At 27.8% G+C, this 24,247-nt stretch overlaps 1 protein-coding gene and 1 pseudogene across 2 annotated transcripts; one reads left to right on the top strand and one right to left on the bottom strand.

The window, feature by feature from the left end:
- The first annotated feature begins 303 nt into the window (after positions 1–303).
- Positions 304–9,021, top strand: LOC119610032 (V-type proton ATPase 16 kDa proteolipid subunit). Of its 2 annotated transcripts, none has more exons than XM_037965106.1 (4): positions 304–457; positions 2,384–2,498; positions 8,296–8,485; positions 8,601–9,021. In XM_037965106.1, exons 2-4 carry the CDS (start codon positions 2,417–2,419, stop codon positions 8,803–8,805), a joined length of 477 nt encoding a protein of 158 aa, XP_037821034.1. In that variant the 5' UTR covers positions 304–457; positions 2,384–2,416; the 3' UTR covers positions 8,806–9,021. The 2 variants fall into 2 exon arrangements, with proteins under 2 accessions (XP_037821034.1, XP_037821035.1); XM_037965107.1 differs by lacking the exon at positions 304–457 and adding an exon at positions 2,153–2,216.
- Positions 9,022–17,571: 8,550 nt separating this feature from the next.
- LOC119610038 lies at positions 17,572–23,799 on the bottom strand (annotated as a pseudogene).
- Positions 23,800–24,247: the final 448 nt, after the last annotated feature.

Genomic DNA, 24,247 nt, shown 5'->3' with positions numbered 1-24,247 from the left:
AATAATGGTGATTGTCTTTACTAAACACAACACGTATGGCAACATTGTACTGAAATTTACTATTGTTGTTATTGTTTCTCTCACGGAAGTTTACCCAACTAAGAAGAACAGCCAATAAGAATAAAGCTTCTAAAAAGGGCAACAACGAACAAGTCATATGACTGCTTTAGAAGCAAGTAAAACGAATAAGCTATAGAGTGCTGTTAAGCTGAAAACACATTAGAGTGAAAGAAAGAGTTAGTGGAAACAAAGAGAGTGTGTAAATAAGACAACAACTGAGGGCAAAATACCCGATACGAATTGATGTAGGTGAGTAAAAAGTAAGTGGAATAGCAGTCAGCGACCAACCAACAAAGCGTGCTTCGCAAACTCCTAAGAGCAACCGAAAAAAGGCCAAACAAAAACTTACAAGTTTTTGAAAACTTAGAAAAAATCAAATAATTCATTTTTTTGACAAGTGAGTGTGTTAGAAAACATGAAAAGAAAAATAAACAAATTGAGAAAAAATAGTGTTTAAATTGAAAAAAAAAAAAACTTAAAATATTAAAAAATGTACTAAAAAAAACGATTAAGCTGCCACGACTTAAAACTTTTGCTCTTAAAATTCGCTTAATAAAAAGAGAAAAGTGTAAAGGAGGAGGTGAAAATGTGCTAAGAGAGTAATTTGTTGAAAGAAAAAAACGAAAATTTTGAGCAAAACACATCACATGACTGGAATTTTTTAAAGTTTTATTTGGAATTTTTTTTGTTTAAATTTTATTTAAATTTTAAAACAAAAGCTAAGTTGTTAACAAAAAACAGGAATTTTTTAAATCTTTTTTTAACAAGAGTTAGTTACATCTCTTAAAAAAAAGACAAAAAACAAGCAAAAGACTCATTTAAAATAAAAAGAGCTTTTCAAAAAAAAAGTGTGTTTAAAAGAAATTTGCAAAAATTTCACTACAAATTCTAATAAACTTTAATAAAATTGTTAAAATTTTTGTTAATTTATAAACAAAATTTCTTTTTGTAATATTTTGTTTAAAAAGAAGAAGAAGCAGCAGAAGTATGACATGAATGAATGACAACGTCACATTTTTACTTTAGTTCTTTGTTGTTTTTTCCTTCTCTGCTTTGCTTTTCAGTTAAATCTACTCTATAAAGTTGCCAGATTTAACGTATTTTGCTAATATTTTGACGTTTTTTATAGCAAAATTAGCAAATATAGTTTTTTTTGAATTTTTCTTTAAAAGTGTTAAGATTTTAGACAAATTTAAAAAGTTTAAAAGGGAAATTAATGTTATTAAAGAAAATATTGTTTTTTTTTTAAGGAAAATCTTCAGTTTTCTTTAGAAAAATCTTTAAAAAAAGTTAAAATTCTATTCGAAAAATGTTTTAAATATAATATTCTATAGAAAATTTCTACTACAATGTTATTTTTCTATAGAAAACCATTAGTTTATAAAAATATATGTTAATAAAATTTTCTCTAAGAGAAAGTTTAATGTTTCTATAGAAAAAATTTTCTTGAAAGTAAAGATTTTCTGCAAAATTCGTTTAAAAAGTCTTAGAAATGTTGCTTTTTTAAAAAAACTGTTTATTAAGGTTAAAATTTTTAAAAAATTTTTAAATTTCTGTATAGTTTACAAAATTTTTTAACTAAAAATGACAAATTTAATGAAAGTTTTCTTCAAATAACAAATTTCTTGTTATTAAAAGTACAAATATACCATATTTTTCAACTTTATTGTATATTTCCTTCAAAAAGTAACATTTTTAAAGAAAAATTTCCTTAAATAACAAAGTTCTTTTTAGGAAGAGTAAAATTATCCTAAATTATTGAAATTTATTATAAATATAATAGTTTTTCTCAAAATTCTTGTCTAAGAGTAACAAACTTTAAAGAAAATTTATTTTAAATAACAAAGTTCTTTTAAGGAAGAGTAAAAATTTTCGATATTATACAAAATTTATTATAAAAATAATACATTTTTTATAAATTTCTTACAAATTTTGAATAAAAATATTAAAACTTCTATATTAAACCACTTTTTTTGGCGATTTTTTTCCAAACAAAATCATGTTGGGGAAACTGGCGATTTTTTGTACGAATAAACATCTGACAGCTCTATCGACCTAGTCGTTTTTATTTCTGCTGGTGACGAGAAAACTCAGTCGTTTAGCAACCGTCGAAGAGAATACTCACTCTGAAAAAACACCTCCTCTTGGCAAAAAAAAGTAAAGGCGCAATTGTTTTTTTTTATTGAGTGCAAATTAAAGCAAAAAAAATATTTTTTTAGAAAAAAATTTAAAACAAAGAAAAGAAAAACGAAATTTTTTTAAGAAAAATCAAATTACACAAGCCAAAAACCAACAAATCGACTATCAACTTTTCTTTTTGTAGAACCCCCGTTTTATAAACACACACACATTTAAAATGGCAGATGCAGGAAGCGATAATCCAATCTACGGACCCTTCTTCGGTGTTATGGGAGCCGCCTCAGCTATCATCTTCAGTGGTGAGTAATCAAAAAAAAAAACTTTTTTAACATAAATAAATTATTTTTACATTATAACTACAAAATTTAGTTAAGTGAAATTTTTACAAAAAAAAAAATGGTAGGAGTAAGAAAATTTTTTATATATATTAGGGAAAAATCGAATATTTTGTTAGATACAGCCACTAAAAGTAAAAGATTTGCTATAAGAATAATAAAAGAGAGAGAGAGAGCGTAAAAAAGTAGAAGAGAAAGTAAAAAAAGAACAATACACAATTATTTTTAAAAAATTCTTTAACTAAAAACCACAATATTAGCAGAATGTTAAAAATATTACAATATTTCTAAGTTTTTAAAAAAAGAAACTTAGAAAACATTAAAAATTAGAATAGCAGTCGATTTTTTACTAAAGTTTTTATAATTTTTATACTCCTTTTTAATGTAAAACAGAAAGAGAGAGAGAAAATATTTAATTTGTAGGTTAAGTCAACCTTCAATTATTATTTATAACAGTTGTTGTTGTTGTTATTATTGCCTTTCTACTACTATTTTTTTTTTTTTTTGACAAGTCACAAGACTAAGCTTAATTTCAACGAGTTGCCATACATTGGTTTAAGTTAGCTGTTAACAATATAATTTACGCAAAAAATGAAGTTAAAGTAGTGCTTTTTTTCGCCTATTATCAGCTGAATACAAAAAATGCATGTGAGTTTAAGAAATCATCATTAATCACATGTCTCTAGTACTTGGGGCCCTTATCACATGCTTTCTTAACTTAAAAAAACTATATGATTTGATAAGATTATAATTACTTTTTCTAAGATAACAAAAATGTTTAAAAACAATCTTTTTTAAAGTCATATGAGTAAAAGTAAATTAAACAAAATGAAATTTTTTAAATAATTTAATCATAAATTATTTTTTTTTTTTAATTTATTGTTAATTTTTGAAATCTTTAAAATTTTTCCTTTAAATTCTTTTTTTAAATCATAACAAATTATTAAAATTTGCTTAAAACTTTAAAAAAATTATCAAAATTTATAACAATTATTAACATTTATTTTGTTATTTTAAACAAAATCTTAATTTGTTCCTTTATTAGAAACATTTTACAAAATTTGTTTAATTTATAACAAAATAAAGTGATTTCTTTACTAAATTCTTTTCAAAAAAGTTTTTAAAATAAATCCTCTTAACATTTTTTTCATTATTTAATAACAAATTTAAAAAAAAATCTTTTAATACCGTAAAGAAACATGTAATTTATTTCTAAAAATTTAAAATTTTTAGCAATACTTGTTTATTTTTGTAATTTGAAATAGTTTCATTAATTTTTTTTTTAAATTTTACTTAATTTCATTAAAAACTTGAAAATTTTAATAAATTTATTTAAAAATTTCGATTTCTTAATCATATTTTATTAAAAATGTTGAACTAAGTTCATTTTATAATGCAAATTGTTTACAAATGTTAACTTTTTATATAAAAACAGTTTTTTTTTGCATTATTTCTTAAAAATATATAATTTTTTTTCATATTTCAAGTTTTCTTTGATAATTTTAATGATTTTATTTATTTTTTGCGTATAAATGTTAGACAATTAAATTGAAAACTTTTAAAAACTGTTCTATCTATAATAAAATGCTTCAATTTTGTAAATAAATTTCATTATAAAATGAAGATTTTAGTTAATTTCCTCTAGCAAATTTGTTACAAATGTTTTTTTTTTTTTTTTTCATTATTTTTTATAATTTTTAACGTTTTGTTTTACTGTAACTGCTGTTATCATATTTTTTTTTTTTGCTGCTCAAGTATGAGTATAAAAAAAGTACCACATACAATATTGAGTCATGCTTTATTAAACTTTTTGTCATTCAATATTTTCTCTGCAATGCAATTCTTTTGCTTTGTTTTAAAAGGGGCGTTATAGGTTTATTTCTTTAAATTTATTTTTATTCAAAATAATTTTTCTAAAAAATAAACTCTCGATTTTCTTAAATTTTAACTATTTTTAATAATTTTATAATTTTTTGTATTTTTGGCTAAACTGCGCAAACTCTAATTTTATCTTCTTTCCTCGTGTTTTTAATGTTCTTTTTCTGTTCAAGCATAAATATGTCTTCTTGTTCAAGCTTAAATGTGTGTTATAGTATATTCCTTATAAGGACAAATATATGTTATATATATAGTTATAGGTACTTTACTATTAAATGAAAATGAAAAAAGGTCAATCGTTTGAAAAAATAACCAAACAATAGCATCTTTGAAAATGTTCATACTTAAGCGTAAATATGTTAATGCAGAAAAATTTTTGAGATTTTATAAAATTTATGAAAATTTAATAGATTTTTTTTTTTAATTTTTAATATTTTAGTTAAAAATTTTAAATAATTTTCTTAATTTTTATAAAATGTTTTGAATTTTTTTATTTTTACTAAAATTCTTTAATATTTTATTTAAATTAACAATTTTTCACTAGATTTTGAACATTAAATTAAATAAATGCCAAAATAAAGTTTATTCTTTTGCAATTAGCAAAAATTGCCTCAATATCTAATTAATATTTCTCTAATATTTTCATTAAATCCCTATTTAACAGTTTACATTCAACAATGTTTATTTTCTACAGAAAACTCTTCATTAATTGTAATTTTCTATTATTTTGTTTTAATTTGTTGAATTTTAAGTTGTAACTCGCTAACATTTCGATTAAATTACTATTTAAAACAAATTACTTACAATAATGTTTGCTTTCTTTTTGTTACTCTTTGCAAAAAATATAAAGTATTTTACCGAATATTGGCTCAATATCTATTAATATTTCACTAATATTTCTATTCAATTTCTATTTAAAACAAATTACTTTTTATAATGTTTATTTTATACAGAAAATTCTTCAACAATTATAATTTTCTTTAAAAAAATAAGTGTTTTACCCAATATTGGCTCAATTTTTAATAATTTTATCCATATAATCTTTAATATTTTAAAACTCATCTCTATTTAGAACAAATTACTTTTAAATTCCTTTATTATATCAATAAAATGCGAATTTACTTAAATTCTACTTAAAATCTGATAAAATTCTTAAACCCTTTCAAAAAAAATCGCTTAAATTTCGAATAAAATCTCTCAAATGTCAACACAGATGACAAGTGTTTTTCTTGAAACTTGCTCTTTTGTTTTTTAATTTGCATCTTACATTTTTTTTTGCAATTCTTTCAATTCTCCTCTTCCCTTTTTTTTTCGTTATTTCTTTATAAATTTGGTTATATATTTATAACAAAAATATTGATTCCAAGCTATTGTATATATTCTTGTAGTTGTTGTAGTTTTTTTTTTTATTCTCAGCTTGACTCAATATTAATTAAAGTGAAATTATTTTTATTTACATATATACATTTTACACTAGAGAAATGTGAGAGACTGAATGAGTATTTTTAGAAAATTACTATTTTTTTTGTTGTTTTTTTTCTATACACACACCTTTTACTTATAAATTTGACAAACCTGCATGTTTGTGTGTACATGTGTTTACTTAACAGTTTTACTATCTGGCAAGGCCACCACCATCATAAAAATTTACATGACAAGTGTGTGTTTTGGTTTTTTTTTTTTCTTTTTGTTGCATTTTCTTTGCTTTTTTTAGTTGTTTTATTAAAATAATTTTTTTTTATTTTAAGTTTTGGGTTTTATTTTGAATTCTTTTCTATAGTTATTTTGTTTAACTTTTATTAGTTACTAATTAATTAACATTAGGTCATGTGATGATTTGTTATATTAATGTTTAATTTATTAAATTTATTCATTAGTTATGTGTTACTCTTTTGTGTTAGAGAGCTTAATAGTAAAAGAGAAGTTTGCAGCCAATAATTACACAACAAAAACAATTGTTTTTATTGAATCATTTAGTAAAAACCCCCTGTCATTATTATTTATTTAGTTAAATTCTAAAACTGGTTTTTTGCTTTACAATAATCATTTTAAATTAAATTTTTTTTTTCGCTTAAGAGAGAGAGAAAGCAGACATTTTAATTTGTCATTTCTTTCTAGAAGTTTTATTTTTAACTTCTTTTTTTTCTCCAAATGTTATCTTTAGTCTATTTTTTTCTTTTAAAACAAATATTTCATTAAAAATATATAGTCATGTGTTTAAATATTGATAACACTTGTTTTTTTTTACTACCATTTATAACAGACACCCTATAACCCCCCTCTATCTTTGTCTCTTCTTTAAGTAATTTCTTTAACAGTTTGTATGTTTGTTTTGTGTGTTACTTGTTTAATCATTTATATTATAACGTTATCATGTTGTTTTTGTTATTTTTTTTATATGAAACTCAATCTGTGTATGAAAAAAAAAAAGCTTTATTTTACGGTTTCAATGAAAAAACAATATAAAGCTTTTTGTTTTACTTCATGTTCAATCACATGACTTAAATTTGAAGCCATTTTTTTTTTATTAATGTCGTTGTTTAATTACTTCATACACAATAAAAAATTTATATAAATTATAACTTTTTCAAAGTTATTGAACGTAAAATTTCGTAAATTTGTTTATTACTAAAATCACACACACACACACATGACATACACTTAAAAAATAATACACCAAAATGAAGATAATCACTACAACACTGTTATACAGAAAATTTCCTTACTGTTATATTAACATGTCAGCACATATGGCAACACTTTACTAATAACAGAAATGTCAACAAGAGTTAAAAATGTAAACAAATACTTTGTTAAAATGAAGTTTTTAGAAATTTTTAAGATTTTTGAGAAAATTTAGTTAAATTTAATAAAATTTTAATGAAATATTAATTAAAAGTTTTATTTAATCATATTTGTTAAAGTAATATTACAATTTTAACTCTTTTTAACTTAATTATTCCTTAAAGTGCAGTTTAAAGGAATTAAGTAATTTTTTTAGTTTTTCTAGATTTTATTAAAAATTTACCAGAAAATTTCAAAGTTTTAAGAGATTTTATTAAAAATTCTTTGTAGTTTAATAAATTTACAAAAGTTTTTAGCAAAAATAGTCAAGAATGTTCCGTTTTTTATGATTTTGAAACTTTCTTTCAATTATTAACTTTTTTAAGAATTTTTTAGGAATTTTCAAATATTTAGCACAAAAATTATAAAGAAAAGGAGTTTTATGATCTTTACAGAATAAAAAAATTATAAAATTATTGTTATAATAAGCAAACAATCACATCTAAAGTGTTGTGAAGTAAATTTCTTTTAAATTGTAGCATTTTTTTCAAAATATTTTTCAAACCTGTAGAAATTTTGAATATGTTTTTTAAAAATTAGTTACAAAAAGAGACTCATTAACTTCTTGGTCACTGCAATTCATAAAATACATTGTTAAAATGTGCCAGAAACTTATCCAAAACAGTTTAAAAGTAAAATTCTTTTAAATCGTTAGATTTTATAATATTTTCCGAAAGAGAACAAAGTTTTGGAAATAGAGGGCTATTATCTTTATAAAGATATTGCAAAAATTAGTAAAAAGCTTGACCAAAAGTATTTTTAAGCAATGTTCTATTAAATTAAAGTAAATATTTTAAGATTTTTAACAAAAATTGTAGCGAACAGAATGCCAATGATGTTTCCGGTGGCAAAATTTGTAAAAATTTAATAAAAAAAATCATTAGAAATTAAAGTTTAAAACAGAAAAAGTTTTCCGAAAAGCCGAAAGTTGAAAAAATAGTAAAATGTTAAAGGAGTTTAAGTTAAATTTCTTAAAACTAAAAATTTATTGAACAACTTTTTAATGTTTTGTTTCTATTTTTCTTTAACCCCTTTATAGCTTTGGGAGCCGCCTATGGTACAGCCAAATCCGGTACTGGTATCGCTGCTATGTCAGTTATGAGACCAGAATTGATTATGAAATCTATCATTCCCGTTGTTATGGCTGGTATTATTGCCATTTACGGTTTGGTCGTAGCTGTCCTTATTGCTGGTGCTTTAGATGAACCATCAAAATACTCCCTATACAAGTAGGTTATATTCTTATGACACTTTTTATTACTCTCTGCAGAAAGGGAGTAATTTTTTTATAACAATGTATTTATTAATGTTTTGTTTTTTGTTTGTTTTCTTCTAATAATCTAGGGGTTTCATCCATTTGGGTGCTGGTTTGGCTGTAGGTTTCTCTGGCTTAGCGGCCGGTTTTGCGATCGGTATTGTGGGTGATGCTGGTGTAAGAGGTACTGCCCAACAACCACGTCTTTTCGTTGGTATGATCTTGATTCTCATTTTCGCTGAAGTCTTGGGTCTGTACGGTCTTATTGTTGCCATCTACTTGTACACAAAATAAATCCATAATACAAACAACAACAACAACAACAACAAAAACTGCAACAGTTTTAACAACAACAAGAGCAACAAGAGCATTAACCTTAATAACAACTACAACAACAACAGCAACTTTAACTTTATTATTAAATTTTATGTTTTTTAATAATAAAGTAAGTCCAAGGACCTGTTTTATCAACTCCTTTATGAACCTATTACTGCTGCCACACACACACAAAGTAAGCTGTTTATGTTTATTTTCTTAGATTTGGGGTGTTTTTGTAATAGGTTTTACCTTTTAACAATTTGTATATATAGAATAGATTGTTTTTTAGGTTAAGAAACAGGTCTAAAAGGTTTTGTTTTGGTTTTTTTGTTGTTGTTAAGTTAAAAATTTAAAATTTTATTTTTAAAATTTTAATTTTAATTAATATTTTTTGTTTTTATTTTGTGTATTTTACACACAGCCCATCCATACCTTATTCCCTTTTTAAACAAAACAAAAAGAAAAATTATGTTAAATGTTCAAGTTTTTATTTTATTATTAATTTTTTTTTTCGTCTTTAATTATTATTATAGATTTGTCGTTATTATTTAAAATAAAGTATAAATTATAAAATTTAAAAAAAAAATTTTTTTCCCTAAATTTGTTTTTTTTTTTTTTTGCAAAAAACTTTTATTATATATATAAAAAAAATGTAATTTAATTAATTAATAACAACAACAACAACAACATACCATTTCATCTTTATATAAATATATATAATAAAAGAACAAATTAATTAATGTTAAAAATAATTTAATTAAAAAAAACAAAAATTTAACAACAAAGAAAAAGAAATTTAGTGAGAAAAACCACCAGTATACACAATAATAATAATAATTTACAACAACAACAAAAAAAACAAACGACAAAGTTACCAAACAACCAAATAAAACAAAAACAAACACAAAACAACAACAACAATAAAGGGAGTTTTATATATATAAAAAAAAAAGAAAAATTTTTATTTTTTTCAAACAAAATTTCAAAATTTTTCTTTTTTTCTAAAAAAAAAAGGAAATTATATAAAACTTTTAACACATACACACAAGTTTAAAACTTAACTTTTTAAAAAGTTAAATTTTTAAGAAAAAAATTTTATATAAATTTCCTTTTTTTATAAAAAAAAACAAAAAAGCATGCAAACCACAACATCATTTAAACATAACTACAAAATAAGTCCTATATAATATTAATAATAAATAAATAATACAAATATATATATATAAATATATTTATGTTTAAATAATTGTTCAATTCTAAGAATAATATTAAAACTATAATAAATTAATTAAATATATATGATTATTTTCATTTGTGATAAGCTATTAAAACAAAACAAAAACAAACAAAAACTTATGGTATTTATAACAAATCTATATATATATAAACAATACATATTTCAACAACAAATTTAACAAAAAAAAAAAAAAAAAGTTTAAAAACAAATTTCTATAATTTTTTCCAAAAATTAAATTTATTTTAAACTTTTCTTTTACTCGAACACCCTTTAAAAATCATTAAAAAAAAAAAAATCATTGAAAAATTTGTTATTGTATAGTTATGCTAAAGAAAACAAAACACACAAAAATAATTAACTAATTAAATGTATATGTATTGTATTATGTATAAATTAAAACTAAAAAAAAAAAACAAAAACAACCACAACTTATAGTAGCAAATTTGTAGCCAAGAGAAGAGAAGAGAAAAAAACCCTTAAAAAAAAAACTTACAAAAAAATCGTAAAATTACCCCCCCCCCCACACACACACACACTCAAATAAAATTAGAAATTCTTTATAATTCTCTAAAAGAAAAGAAAGAAAAAACTTTTTCCCCAACACCCTGCTGCAACAAAACATTTGTGATGCTGAAAATGTTTTGCTGTTCCAGCTGTGTTTTTATTAAAAATTTTTTCTTTTTTTTTTTTAATAAATTTATAAAATTTTGTCCTTTTTTTCTCTCTTCCATCTTTATATAAATATTGTATTTTGAAACATAGAAAAATTCATTATATTTAAAAAAAAAGTGGCATTTTATTTAAAAGAGAATATAAGAATTGTATGAAAATATATCTTTTTTTTTTCTAAATATGCTAATAACATCAGCAATTATAAAACAATAACAACAACAACTACAACAAGAGAATGAAATAAATTGTAATTTCTAATTTCCAAAAAAAAAAAAAAAAAAAAAAAAAATACAAACTGTTTTTTTATTTTTTGGGGGGTTCAAAAAGAAACTTAGAGCGGGTTTCTTACTACTCAGTTAAACTAGGCTTAACTTGCTGTTAGATTAAACTCGGAACAAATTTAGGCGGACTTTAAACGATGATTGTGTTTTTCAGTTATGGATTTAAGTTCAGTTAACTTTGTTAGTATTGCCAACTTTTCACTCAAAAACATAAACAATGAACAGCTGTTTTTTGCAAATAATACTTTTGTAAAATGAAAAATTTTGGAAAATTGTTAAATAAACATTTAAAACAATAATAAATAAAACAAAACAAATCAGAATATTGCAATTTACTTAAAATATTAAGTTTTTGTTCTTCCGAAATCATTGTTTTATTGTTTTTGTTAATTGTGTCTTCTCACTTATAACTTAAGTTTAATTGGCCAATAACACTCGGTTAAACTAAGATAATAAGTAACGTTACTGTTTACTGAAAAACAGAAAACATATATTAAACTAGGTTTAAAACAAAGAATGTAGATTATCTTTATCTGAAAAACCCGCCCTTAAAAGATTAAACTATAGTCAATTCTATAGTCTGCAGCATGGCGAAACTTATAAGGTGAAGTCATTTCAACAGCTGATTGTTTTTTTTTTTGTCCATGGAAATTTAGCCCGAAGTTGTCAAACTAAATATAAAAAAAATTCTCTCTCAAACCCGACGCTGTCAAACTACATATATAAAAAATTTCATGAATTCGCCGCAAAATGAAATGACTTCACCTTATAGTCTATTCGCCTTGGTCTGCAGTATAGATGGTCTATCGAAATAAACTCAGAGCTACAGACTATACTATAGTCTAGGCTACAGAACAGTCTGGAACTATTAGAAATGAATATGAGCTAGAATTTTTATTTGAAAACTGAACTTGATTCAGAATTGAACTATAACCGAAAAATTAAAAAAGACATTTTATTTGAAAACAGGACTTAAACTGAACTAGATATGAACAGGAACTTGAATAGAGCTGAACTAAAAACTTAACTAGAATTTAACTAGAACTAAACTAAACGAGAACTAATCTCGAACTGAACTAAAACTAAAAAAGAGAACAGAATAAGAACTAAACTGAACGAAAAGTGATCTTGAATTGAACTCAAACTGAACTAGAACAGAATAAGAACTAAACTAACACTGAATTAGGACTGAACTGAAAGTGATCTACTAGTAAACTAGAACTGATAAAAAACTAAACTAGAATTGATTTAGAACTGAACTATAACTAAATTAGAGCTGATCTAGAACCGAATTGAACTGAAGTACAACTGAACTAGAACTGAACTAAAACTGAACTTGAACTGATCTGGAACTGTACTAGAATTGAATTAGATTTGAATTAGAACTGAACGAGAACCGATCAAGAACATAATTTGAACCAAAACTGAACTGAACTTAAACTGAACTAGGACTGAACCAGAACTGACCTAAAACTAATCTGGAACTGAACTAGAACTGAAATAAAATTAACTAAAATTGATCTAAAACTGAACTTGAACGAAACTAAAATTGAGCTAGAACTGAACTAAAACTGAACTTGAACTGATCTGGAACCGTGCTAGAATTGAATTAGATTTGAATTAGAACTGAACGAGAACCGATCAAGAACATAATTTGAACCAGAACTGAACTAGGACTGAACCAGAACTGATCTAAAACTAATCTGGAACTGAACTAGAACTGAAATAAAATTAACTAAAATTGATCTAGAACTGAACTTGAACGAAACTAGAATTGATTTAGAACTAAGCTAGAAGTAATCTAGCGGTCAACTAGAACTGAAGTGTAACAACTGAAATAGAACTAAACTAACTATGAATTGATTTAGAACAGAATAAGAACTAAAGGTGGATGTACACAACATGCGTTGAGGCGGCAACGCGTTTCATGCTTTTCAAACTTTTCGCGCTTTATAAGCGGCAAGTTACACACCACGCGTCATTTGAATCTCTCTTTTAATGTTTTTTAAGACTATTACTGTTTTTAAAATCAAAATTTTAAGTTTTTGTATATTTTTAAATATTTTTCTTCCATTGTTGAAGAAATTTATTTCATTTTAGTTTATTCTTATTCTACACAAAAGAAAATGCAACTCTGATCAGCTGCCGACGCGTCAAAAGTTAAAGATGGAAGTACGAAAAGTTTGAAAAGCGTTAAACGCGTTGCCGCCCCAACGCGTGTTGTGTACTTCCACCTTAAGGTAGAAATAAACTAGAACTGAACTAAAGCTGATCTAGAACTGAAGTAGAACTAAATTAGAATTGTTAGTTAGTTAGTTAGTTAGTAAGTTAGTTAGTTAGTTAGTTTTAGTTAGTTAGTTAGTTAGTTAGTTAGTTAGTTAGTTAGATCGTTAGTTCGTTAGTTAGTTAGTTCGTTCGTTAGTTCGTTAGTTAGTTGTTAGTTCGTTCGTTAGTTAGTTAGTTCGTTCGTTAGTTCGTTCGTTCGTTAGTTCGTTCGTTCGTTCGTTCGTTCGTTCGTTCGTTCGTTCGTTCGTTGTTTAGTTCGTTCGTTCGTTCGTTCGTTCGTTCGTTCGTTAGTTCGTTGTTCGTTCGTTCGTTCGTTTTCGTTAGTTCGTTCGTTCGTCGTTCGTTAGTTAGTTCGTTCGTTCTTCGTTCGTTGTTCGTTCGTTCGTTCGTTTCGTTCGTTCGTTCTTTCGTTCGTTCGTTCGTTCGTTTCTTCGTTCGTTCGTTCGTTCGTTAGTTCGTTCGTTGTTCGTTCGTTCGTTTCGTTCGTTCTTCGTTCGTTCGTTCGTTGTTCGTTCGTTCGTTCGTTCGTTTCGTTTTGTTCGTTCGTTCGTTCTCGTTCGTTCGTTCGTTCGTTTCGTTCGTTTCGTTCGTTCGTTCGTTCGTTCGTTCGTTCGTTTTCGTTCGTTCGTTCGTTCGTTCGTTCGTTCGTTTCGTTTCGTTCGTTCGTTCGTTTCGTTCGTTCGTTCGTTCGTTTCGTTCGTTCGTTCGTTCGTTTCGTTCGTTCGTTCTTCGTTCGTTGTTCGTTCGTTCGTTCGTTCGTTCGTTCGTTATTCGTTCTTCGTTCGTTCGTTCTTCGTTCGTTCGTTCGTTCGTTTCGTTCGTTCGTTTCGTTCGTTCGTTCTTCGTTCGTTCGTTCGTTCGTTCGTTCGTTCGTTCGTTCGTTTCGTTCGTTCGTTCGTCGTTCGTTCGTTCGTTCGTTCGTTCGTTCGTTTCGTTTTGTTTGTTCGTTCGTTCGTTTGTTCGTTCGTTTGTTCGTTCGTTCGTTCGTTCGTTCGTTCGTTCTTCGTTCGTTCGTTCGTTCGTTCGTTCGTTCGTTCGTTCGTTCGTTCGTTCGTTCGTTCGTTCGTTCGTTCGTTCGTTGTTCGTTCGTTCGTTCGTTCGTTCGCGTTCGTTCGTTCGTTCGTTCGTTCGTTCTTCGTTCGTTCGTTCGTTCGTCGTTCGTTCGTTCGTCGTTCGTTCGTTCGTTCGTTCGTTCGTTCGTTCTTCGTTCGTTCGTTCTCGCGTTCGTTTCTTTCGTTCGTTCGTTCGTTCGTTCGTTCGTTCGTTCGTTCGTTCGTTCGTTCGTTCTTCGTTCGTTGTTCGTTCGTCGTTCGTTTTTCGTTCGTTTTCGTTCGTTCGTTTCGTTCGTTCGTTCGTTTTCGTTTCGTTCGTCGTTCGTTCGTTCGTTCGTTTCGTTCGTTCGTTCGTTCGTTGTTCGTTCGTTCGTTATCGTTCGTTCGTTCGTTCGTTCGTTCGTTCGTTCGTTCGTTCGTCGTTTTGTTTGTTTGTTCGTTCGTTCGTTTGTTCGTTCGTTTGTTCGTTCGTTCGGTCGTTCGTTCGTTCTTTCGTTCGTTCGTTCTTCGTTCGTTCGTCGTTCGTTCGTTTTCGTTTCGTTCGTTCGTTCTTTCGTTCGTTCGTTCGTCGTTCGTTCGTTCGTTCTTCGTTCGTTCGTTCGTTCGTTCGTTCTTTCGTTTTCGTTCGTTTCGTTCGTTCGTTCGTTTCGTTCGTTCGTTCTTCGTTCGTTCGTTCGTTTTCGTTTCGTTCGTTCGTTCGTTCGTTCGTTTCGCTTGTTGTTCGTTTCGTTCGTTTTTCGTTCGTTCGTTCGTTCGTTCGTTCGTTCGTTCGTTTCGTTCGTTCGTTTCGTTCGTTCGTTCGTTCGTTCGTTCGTTCGTTTCCTTCGTTCGTTTGTTCGTTCGTTCGTTCGTTCGGTCGTTCGTTCGTTCGTTCTTCGTTCTTCGTTCGTTCGTTCTTCGTTCGTTCGTTCGTTCGTTCGTTCGTTCGTTCGTTCGTTCGTTCGTTCGTTGTTCGTTCGTTCGTTCGTTCGTTTCGTTCGTTCGTTCGTTTCGTTCGTTCGTTTCTTTCGTTTCGTTCGTTCTTCGTTCCGTTTGTTCGTTTCGTTCGTTCGTTTCGTTCGTTCGTTTCGTTCGTTCGTTCGTTAGTTCGTTCGTTCGTTCGTTTTCGTTCGTTCGTTCGTCGTTCGTTCGTTCGTTCGTTCGTTCGTTTCGTTGTTCGTTCGTTCGTTCGTTCGTTCGTTCTTCGTTCGTTCGTTCGTTTCGTTCGTTCGTTCGTTCGTTCGTTTTTTCGTTCGTTCGTTCGTTCGTCGTTCGTTCGTTCGTTCGTTCGTCTTCGTTCGTTCGTTCGTTCGTTCGTTCGTTCGTTCGTTCGTTCGTTCGTTCGTTCGTTCGTTTCGTTCTTCGTTCTTCGTTCTTCGTTAGTTCGTTAGTTTACGTTTTATTTGTTTGTTTGATGGTTTTTAGCGCATCGTCCCCACCCTTTAACAATTGGCGATTTTCGATATACAATTTGGCGATAAAGTTGCAAAACGATCCGACAACCCTGGCAGCAGCAAACTTGCTTTTATAATTTCCATTGTTTACGGTTGTTTTGGATAACCAACAAGTTTATACATATTCCTATTCCCCTTATCAATCTTCCACAAAAGTGAGACTTTCGGAGAAGAAAGACGTGTAATATAAACATTCCAGGTGTTGTCTAGGTGTTTATAAACGAATTAGAGTAAGTTTTTTAAGTGTGATTGCAATTATAATAAACTCTATAAACTGGACTCTAAACTTATTTATAGTTCAGCTTCAAGACTATATAATAGTCTAGAGTCCAGACTATAACAATAAGAAATCAATTTTATATACATATTTATTTCTTTTTAATAATGCAATAAACACTTTTAATATTATATCTTTCCTATGATTCTACCTGTTGTTATATTGTGTTGAAAAGCTTATTTTGTCCAAAACGTTACTAAAACTGGCGTTGCCAAACATATGTAATATTGTAGAAGAGATGGCAACTTCCGTTAGTTGTCACAAAGTTGATCAAATGTAAACAAATGAAATCGAAATAAAAGTGAGTTGATGAAAAATGTATTAAATTGTTTTGGAAGTTCAATGTGCTCTCACGGTTATAATTCAGTCCATTAAGTGCTCCTTTAAGTGCAAACAAAAGAAAAACTTTGACAACAAATCTTAAAAACAAACAAATGTTAAAGAAACTATTTGACTTCACAAAACTGATGAAGTAATTACAATAAAACATCAAAACAAGACATGCATAATAGCGTCACTTCATGTAAATTGCGCCAAATACAATCCAAGGGATTGTCTTTGGAGTTTTGGGATTACAACAGTACAAGATATCATGGAGTTTAACAGTTTTGACCTGTTGCGGCACCGGACAAAGTCTGTTTATAAAAATCATGTTTGCAGTAAAGTGCAACACCTTAAATTATCATGGAATCAATATTTGTTTATACGAAATTGCAAACTAAACTGTGGGTAAGTAATTTTCAATAATTTTTTTAGGACATATAAAAGTAAACTTGTCATTCCTTTATCCAGAAAATGTTTTTACTCAAAAAGTGCATTCTTTTGGTTTTAGCGTCTCTAGCTATGGGAGGAAACAAAAGTGTACAGAGATTTTCCCTGGCGCCCATAATTTTGCCAGAAAAAGCACTTTTAGGTTTTCCACAAAAGCAGTTTTAGTTCAGTTCAAATTGATTTCAAGTTTAGTTCTAGTTCAGTTCTAGTTTATTGCTAGTTCATTTCTACTTCAGTTCTAGTATAGTTCTAGTATAGCTCTAGTTCAGTTCTTTTTCAGTTCTAGTTCAGTTCAAGTTCAGTTCAAGTTCAAGTTCAGTTCTAGTTCAGTTCTAGTTCAGTTTTAGTTCAGTTCTAGTTCAGTTCGAGTTCAGTTCTAGTTCAGTTCTAGTTCAGTTCTAGTTCAGTTCTAGTTCAGTTCTAGTTCAGTTCTAGTTCAGTTCTAGTTCAGTTCTAGTTCAGTTCTAGTTCAGTTCTAGTTCAAGTTCAGTTCTAGTTCAGTTCTAGTTCAGTTCTTGTACAGTTCTTGTACAGTTCTAGTTCAGTTCTAGTTCAGTTCTAGTTCAGTTCTAGTTCAGTTCTAGTTCAGTTCTAGTTCAGTTCTAGTTCAGTTCTAGTTCAGTTCTAGTTCAGTTCTAGTTCAGTTCTAGTTCAGTTCTAGTTCAGTTCTAGTTCAGTTCTAGTTCAGTCCTAGTTCAGTTCTAGTTAAGTTAAGAAAAACGCAAATGATTTTTATAAAAAAAAACAAACAAAATCTAATATATTTACAGCCATTAATATAATTCTTAAACCCAACACTTTATATAATTTTATTCTTAACAAACTAAATAAAATATCAATAAAAAGTCTAAAGAATATATAATTTTCTCAATTGACGGGTATTTTAACAAAACGTTCATCATCTAATACCTTAAAGATATAGGAACGATAGGTTTCCAATTCGTAAATATATTTCTTGCCACAATCTTTCATAATATTCGCCACAACAGGTTTGATGGTAGTAATGCCAGCCATTTCGGAAAGTTCTTTATAGTATTCATACTGAAAGAAGTGAAATTGAAATATTAGATAAAAAGGAATATGAAATTTTATTAGAGAAAACCCACCTGTTTTGGTCCCATTTTATGAGCCTCACTTTCCCTCAGTCCTCTCTCTTTGCGTTCTTCTAAGTCAAGTTTTAATTCATCCAACATTTCCTGTTTCGAAGGAAATTCCAGCTCATTGCTAAAGAATTTTAAGGCAAAACGTATTTGCATATCGAAACATTGTGTGGGCAAAACTAAGAAGGGCAGACCTATAATGGCCATGGTAGGGTACTCGATATTAATGCATTGTTTATATAAAGGCTGGACATGATTATTTTTTACATAAATGCCACAATCACAGCTTAGGAAGGGGAATGAGTATTGATAGCCGGTACAATAGACTACACAATCAAAATCTTCAACGGTACCATCTTTAAAGACGGCACCAGTAGCGGTAAAATATTGAACATCAGGTTTTTGAGTACGGGACCCATGAAATCGGTAGGTGGCGCTTCTGGTAAATGATGACTTAGGAAAACTTGTTTTGCAGTTTTCGCAATATGTTGAGTAACATCCATGCCACTGGGTCCAGCACCAATAACCAAAACTGTTTCATCTGCAGCGATAGGGAAGGAAGAGGAGTATTAATGAATTTGTTTACAGTAAACAAATATTTAGTTCAATAAAAAAGTATAAGATTTATTATTGTTATTAAATATAAATTCATTACTTGACACCTAAGTAAACAATTTTTAACGTCAGACTTTAGGAAAAAGAAAAACAAAGTATTTTTTTAACTGATAAGCGATTGCATTTAATAATATATAAGACATTGATGCTAACTATAAATAAAAGTAGTATATCATTTTGTGTGAGACCCCCCTAGGATTTTGTAAAGCTGTATAAAAAAAATATATTCTTTTAAACTTCTGACCCTAGACATTGTATTTTTCAAACCATTTGTATTTCCCTCTTGTTTCTAAACACTTGAAATATTCAACTACCTTAGTACCTCTATTCATTCACATTTAACAACAAAACCGGATTTCTAATCAGCTGGAAAGATAGACTAATTTGTAGTCCAACGTGACTACAAGTTATACCTTATTATCAAAAAGACCAAGTTTTTATTTTTAAATAAAATATTTCTAATTAATATAATATCATAGACAAATTTAGAAGTTCTTATCACATGTGTGCACTTAGACGTGCTAATTTCTTTCCTGGGTCATTGTCTTAGGTACAGACCGCATAATTTAATATTATCATATATTTTTTTCAATATTATTTTGTAAATATATAAAAACTTTCCTTTAATTTTTTTATGTTAAGATAAGAAAACTACTTAGAAATCAGCATAAGTGATTTTTCTATATCATATCTTGCAACACGTTTTAGAAGATATGATTAGATTTGGCACACAAAATATTATAATTTATTATAAACTATAAGTTGCTACAAATTATTCCATAAACTTTTTATTAAAAAAAATATGACTTAATTAGAACCTAATTAATTTGAGCAAAAACGTAATATAATTTAATCTATAAAAATTTGTCTTCTTTAGACTCTGATCTTTAGGAAGGTGTCTTGTTTTGACTATAGTCTAGAGAAAAGCAATATTTAGATACTAATCTATAAAAAATTATGTACTTTAGACTCTCATCTGTAGGAAAGTGTCTCGTTTAGATTCCATATAATATAAATTTGTATTTTGTAGAATCAGGTCTATAGAAGAGACGTATTTGGAACTTAATCTATAGAAAAGTTTAATTTTTAGATTGAAATCTCAGGTCTATAGAATAGACGTATTTGGAACTTAATCTATAGAAACGTTTAATTTTTAGATTGAAATCTATAAAAAGGTGTCTTCTTTAGATCGATGCATTGCTTTCACAAACAAACAAACAAACAAACTAACTAACTAACTAACTAACTAACTAACTAACTAACTAACTAACTAACTAACTAACTAACTAACTAACTAACTAACTAACTAACTAACTAACTAACTAACTAACTAACTAACTAACTAACTAACTAACTAACTAACTAACTAACTAACTAACTAACTAACTAACTACTAACTAACTAACTAACTAACTAACTAACTAACTAACTAACTAACTAACTAACTAACTAACTAACTAACTAACTAACTAACTACTAACTAACTAACTAACTAACTAACTAACTAACTAACTAACTAACTAACTAACTAACTAACTAACTAACTAACTAACTAACTAACTAACTAACTAACTAACTAACTAACTAACTACTAACTAACTAACTAACTAACTAACTAACTAACTAACTAACTAACTAACTAACTAACTAACTAACTAACTAACTAACTAACTAACTAACTAACTAACTAACTAACTAACTAACTAACTAACTAACTAACTAACTAACTAACTAACTAACTAACTACTAACTAACTAACTAACTAACTAACTAACTAACTAACTAACTAACTAACTAACTAACTAACTAACTAACTAACTAACTAACTAACTAACTAACTAACTAACTAACTAACTAACTAACTAACTAACTAACTAACTAACTAACTAACTAACTAACTAACTACTAACTAACTAACTAACTAACTAACTAACTAACTAACTAACTAACTAACTAACTAACTAACTAACTAACTAACTAACTAACTAACTAACTAACTAACTAACTAACTAACTAACTAACTAACTAACTAACTAACTAACTAACTAACTAACTAACTAACTAACTAACTAACTAACTAACTAACTAACTAACTAACTAACTAACTAACTAACTAACTAACTAACTAACTAACTAACTAACTAACTAACTAACTAACTAACTAACTAACTAACTAACTAACTAACTAACTAACTAACTAACTAACTAACTAACTAACTAACTAACTACTAACTAACTAACTAACTAACTAACTAACTAACTAACTAACTAACTAACTAACTAACTAACTAACTAACTAACTAACTACTAACTAACTACTAACTAACTAACTAACTAACTAACTAACTAACTAACTAACTAACTAACTAACTAACTAACTAACTAACTAACTAACTAACTAACTAACTAACTAACTAACTAACTAACTAACTAACTAACTAACTAACTAACTAACTAACTAACTAACTAACTAACTAACTAACTAACTACTAACTAACTAACTAACTAACTAACTAACTAACTAACTAACTAACTAACTAACTAACTAACTAACTAACTAACTAACTAACTAACTAACTAACTAACTAACTAACTAACTAACTAACTAACTAACTAACTAACTAACTAACTAACTAACTAACTAACTAACTAACTAACTAACTAACTAACTAACTAACTAACTAACTAACTAACTAACTAACTAACTAACTAACTAACTAACTAACTAACTAACTAACTAACTACTAACTAACTAACTAACTAACTAACTAACTACTAACTAACTAACTAACTAACTAACTAACTAACTAACTAACTAACTAACTAACTAACTAACTAACTAACTAACTAACTAACTAACTAACTAACTAACTAACTAACTAACTAACTAACTAACTAACTAACTAACTAACTAACTAACTAACTAACTAACTAACTAACTAACTAACTAACTAACTAACTAACTAACTAACTAACTAACTAACTAACTAACTAACTACTAACTAACTAACTAACTAACTAACTAACTAACTAACTAACTAACTAACTAACTAACTAACTAACTAACTACTAACTAACTAACTAACTAACTAACTAACTAACTAACTAACTAACTAACTAACTAACTAACTAACTAACTACTAACTAACTAACTAACTAACTAACTAACTAACTAACTAACTACTAACTAACTAACTAACTAACTAACTAACTAACTAACTAACTAACTAACTAACTAACTAACTAACTAACTAACTAACTAACTAACTAACTAACTAACTAGCTAACTAACTAACTAACTAACTAACTAACTAACAAAAAAATCTTAGTCAAAACCTAATTCAAACTCCGTTCTATAGAATACTGTCTTCTTTCGACTTCGGTCTATAGGAATGTCTTTCTTAAACTATATTCTATAGAAAGGTGCCTTCTTTAGACTCGGATCTATAAAGAAGAGTCCGCATTAGACACTGGTATAAAAAAGTGTAAGTTTTAGACTCCGGCCCATAGAAAAAGTTTTATTTGCAAACTGGTCCATAGAAAAGTCATTGGTTCACACCAAAGAAATAATAAAACCTAATTCATAGAAAGATGTTTTCTTTAAACTCTGATCTATAGAATACTGTTTTTTAAGACTTCGTTATATAGGAAAGTCTTTCTTAGACTATAATGTATAGAAAGTTGCCTTCTTTTTATTCGAATCTATAAAACGGTGGCTTCTTTAGACACGGACCTACAAAAAAAGAGTCTGCATTATACTCCGGTATATAAAAAGGTGTCTTTTTTAGACTCCGGTCTAAAGAAAAGTGAAGACACTTATACTCAGGACCATAGAAAAGCCTTTTCTAACACTCGAATTTATAGAAAGTTGCCTCTTTTAGACTTTGCTCAATAAAAGAGTGTCTTTTTTATACCCTGGTCCATTGAAAAGTCTTATTTATACTCCTATCTGTAGATATATATCTTCATTAAATTCTAATATCCAAAAAAATTTTATTTAGAAACTAATCTATAGAATGATGCCTTTATGGACTCTGAATTTTAGAAGAGCACCTTCAAATCGAATCCATAAAAAAATGACTTCTTTGGAATCCGCTTACTAGAAAGGAGTCTTTCTTAGGCTGAAATCTGTAGAAGTTTCTTATTTAGATTACTTTCTATAAAGCAGAACCTTCTTTGTAATCTGTTCTATGGGAAAGTCTTCTTTGGATGGTGTTCAATAGAAATGTATCCTCTTTTGCTTAGGGTCCTTAGAAAAGTTTCTTCTTAAGACAAATATTTATAAAAAAGTATCTGCTTTATACTCTACCACATATAAAATTTCCAAAACTTACCTCTAAACTTTTGCGGGGTACGATAAAGATGACTGTGTAATTGCAAACCCCTATAAATATCCATGCCAGGTATTTCCGGGTATTGAGGTTTAGTATAATGACCATTGCAAACAAAAATTCTATCAAAATATTGTACACTGAAAACGTTTGTCTTGTGATTTAAAACATGGACCTAGATTTATAAGTAAAATGGGGAAAGAAATAATTTAAACTTAACGTTAAATTGCATCATCAAAAGTTTTATTATCAGCAAACAAAATGCAAAAAGAGCAAAATTAAAAAAAAAAAAAAAATAAAAAAAAAAAATAATAATAAAACTACTTGCCTCCCATTCCTTATTGAGACGTGGTTTAACGCGTATCACTTCATGTTCAAATTTAATATAATTTCTTAGTTTAAAGTGATCAGCATAAATATTAAGATATTCCAAAACATCGGCGGAAGTAACAAAGGACAATTTAAACTTTTCGGGATAGGGAAAATCAGGATAACCCATAACCTCTTTGGGTAAATTGGTTCTTTATTAAACAAATATTATTATTTTAACAAAATTTCCTATTTTCGAGTAGTTTGTTGACATTTACCTTAAACCTTGATACATGCTACTATGCACTTCCTCATCACATTGTACCGTGGCATCGGTGTCTTCGTAGACCCAAGTGCCACCCACTTGTTCCTCCCTTTCATAGCACACCACTTCCATATGATGTTCTAAAGAATTTTTCACCGCCGACAAACCGGCCGTGCCCGCTCCTATAACACATACACGTATTTTTTTATTCATTTTTTTTAAGTTTAGTTTTTCTTTTATATTTAAATTTAAATTTTTTCTTTTTCTTTTTAACCGTTTGAGCCAACCGTTCAATAGCAAGTTTGAAAAGTTACTGCTGCATCATTCAAAAGATTTTTGTCTGATCGCCATGCTAGTGAGGTTTTACGACTACTATTCACTACTATTGTATGGGTTTGATTTGTTTTTTTTTCTTTTTATTTTTTATTTATTTGTAGATTATGTACCCTACCCTACTTATAAATTGGTTGTATCTCTCGTTTGTTATCACTGTTTGGTAATGGAAATCTTTTTTGTTTTCGTTTAATATATTCCAAAATACCTCATAAATGTAAGAACGATTAAATACAAAAGAGAATATGTTAATTAGTGTTTAAAAGGAAAGAAAATAAAAGAGAATACGTTCTCTAGAATCTTCTAGATATAATTAGAGACTGGTTCATATCAAACTATAGACTAGACTATAGACTAGACTATAGACTAGACTATAGACTAGACTATAGACTAGACTATAGACTAGACTATAGACTAGACTATAGACTAGACTATAGACTAGACTATAGACTAGAC

The sequence above is a fragment of the Lucilia sericata genome, unplaced genomic scaffold (assembly GCF_015586225.1).
Source record: "Lucilia sericata isolate MDLA Ls3-8-SP2 unplaced genomic scaffold, ASM1558622v1 Contig001106F_arrow, whole genome shotgun sequence".
Lineage (NCBI taxonomy): Eukaryota > Metazoa > Arthropoda > Insecta > Diptera > Calliphoridae > Lucilia > Lucilia sericata.
Note: the sequence above shows the minus strand (reverse complement) of the source record. Positions and strands in the feature narration are given on the sequence as shown.

Coding starts and splice junctions, on each gene's coding strand:
- LOC119610032 (XM_037965106.1), top strand. CDS start 2,417: ATGGCAGATGCAGGAAGCGATAATCCAATCTACGGACCCTTCTTCGGT. Junction 2,499..8,295: donor CTCAGCTATCATCTTCAGTG/GTGAGTAATCAA, acceptor ACCCCTTTATAG/CTTTGGGAGCCGCCTATGGT. Junction 8,486..8,600: donor TCAAAATACTCCCTATACAA/GTAGGTTATATT, acceptor CTAATAATCTAG/GGGTTTCATCCATTTGGGTG.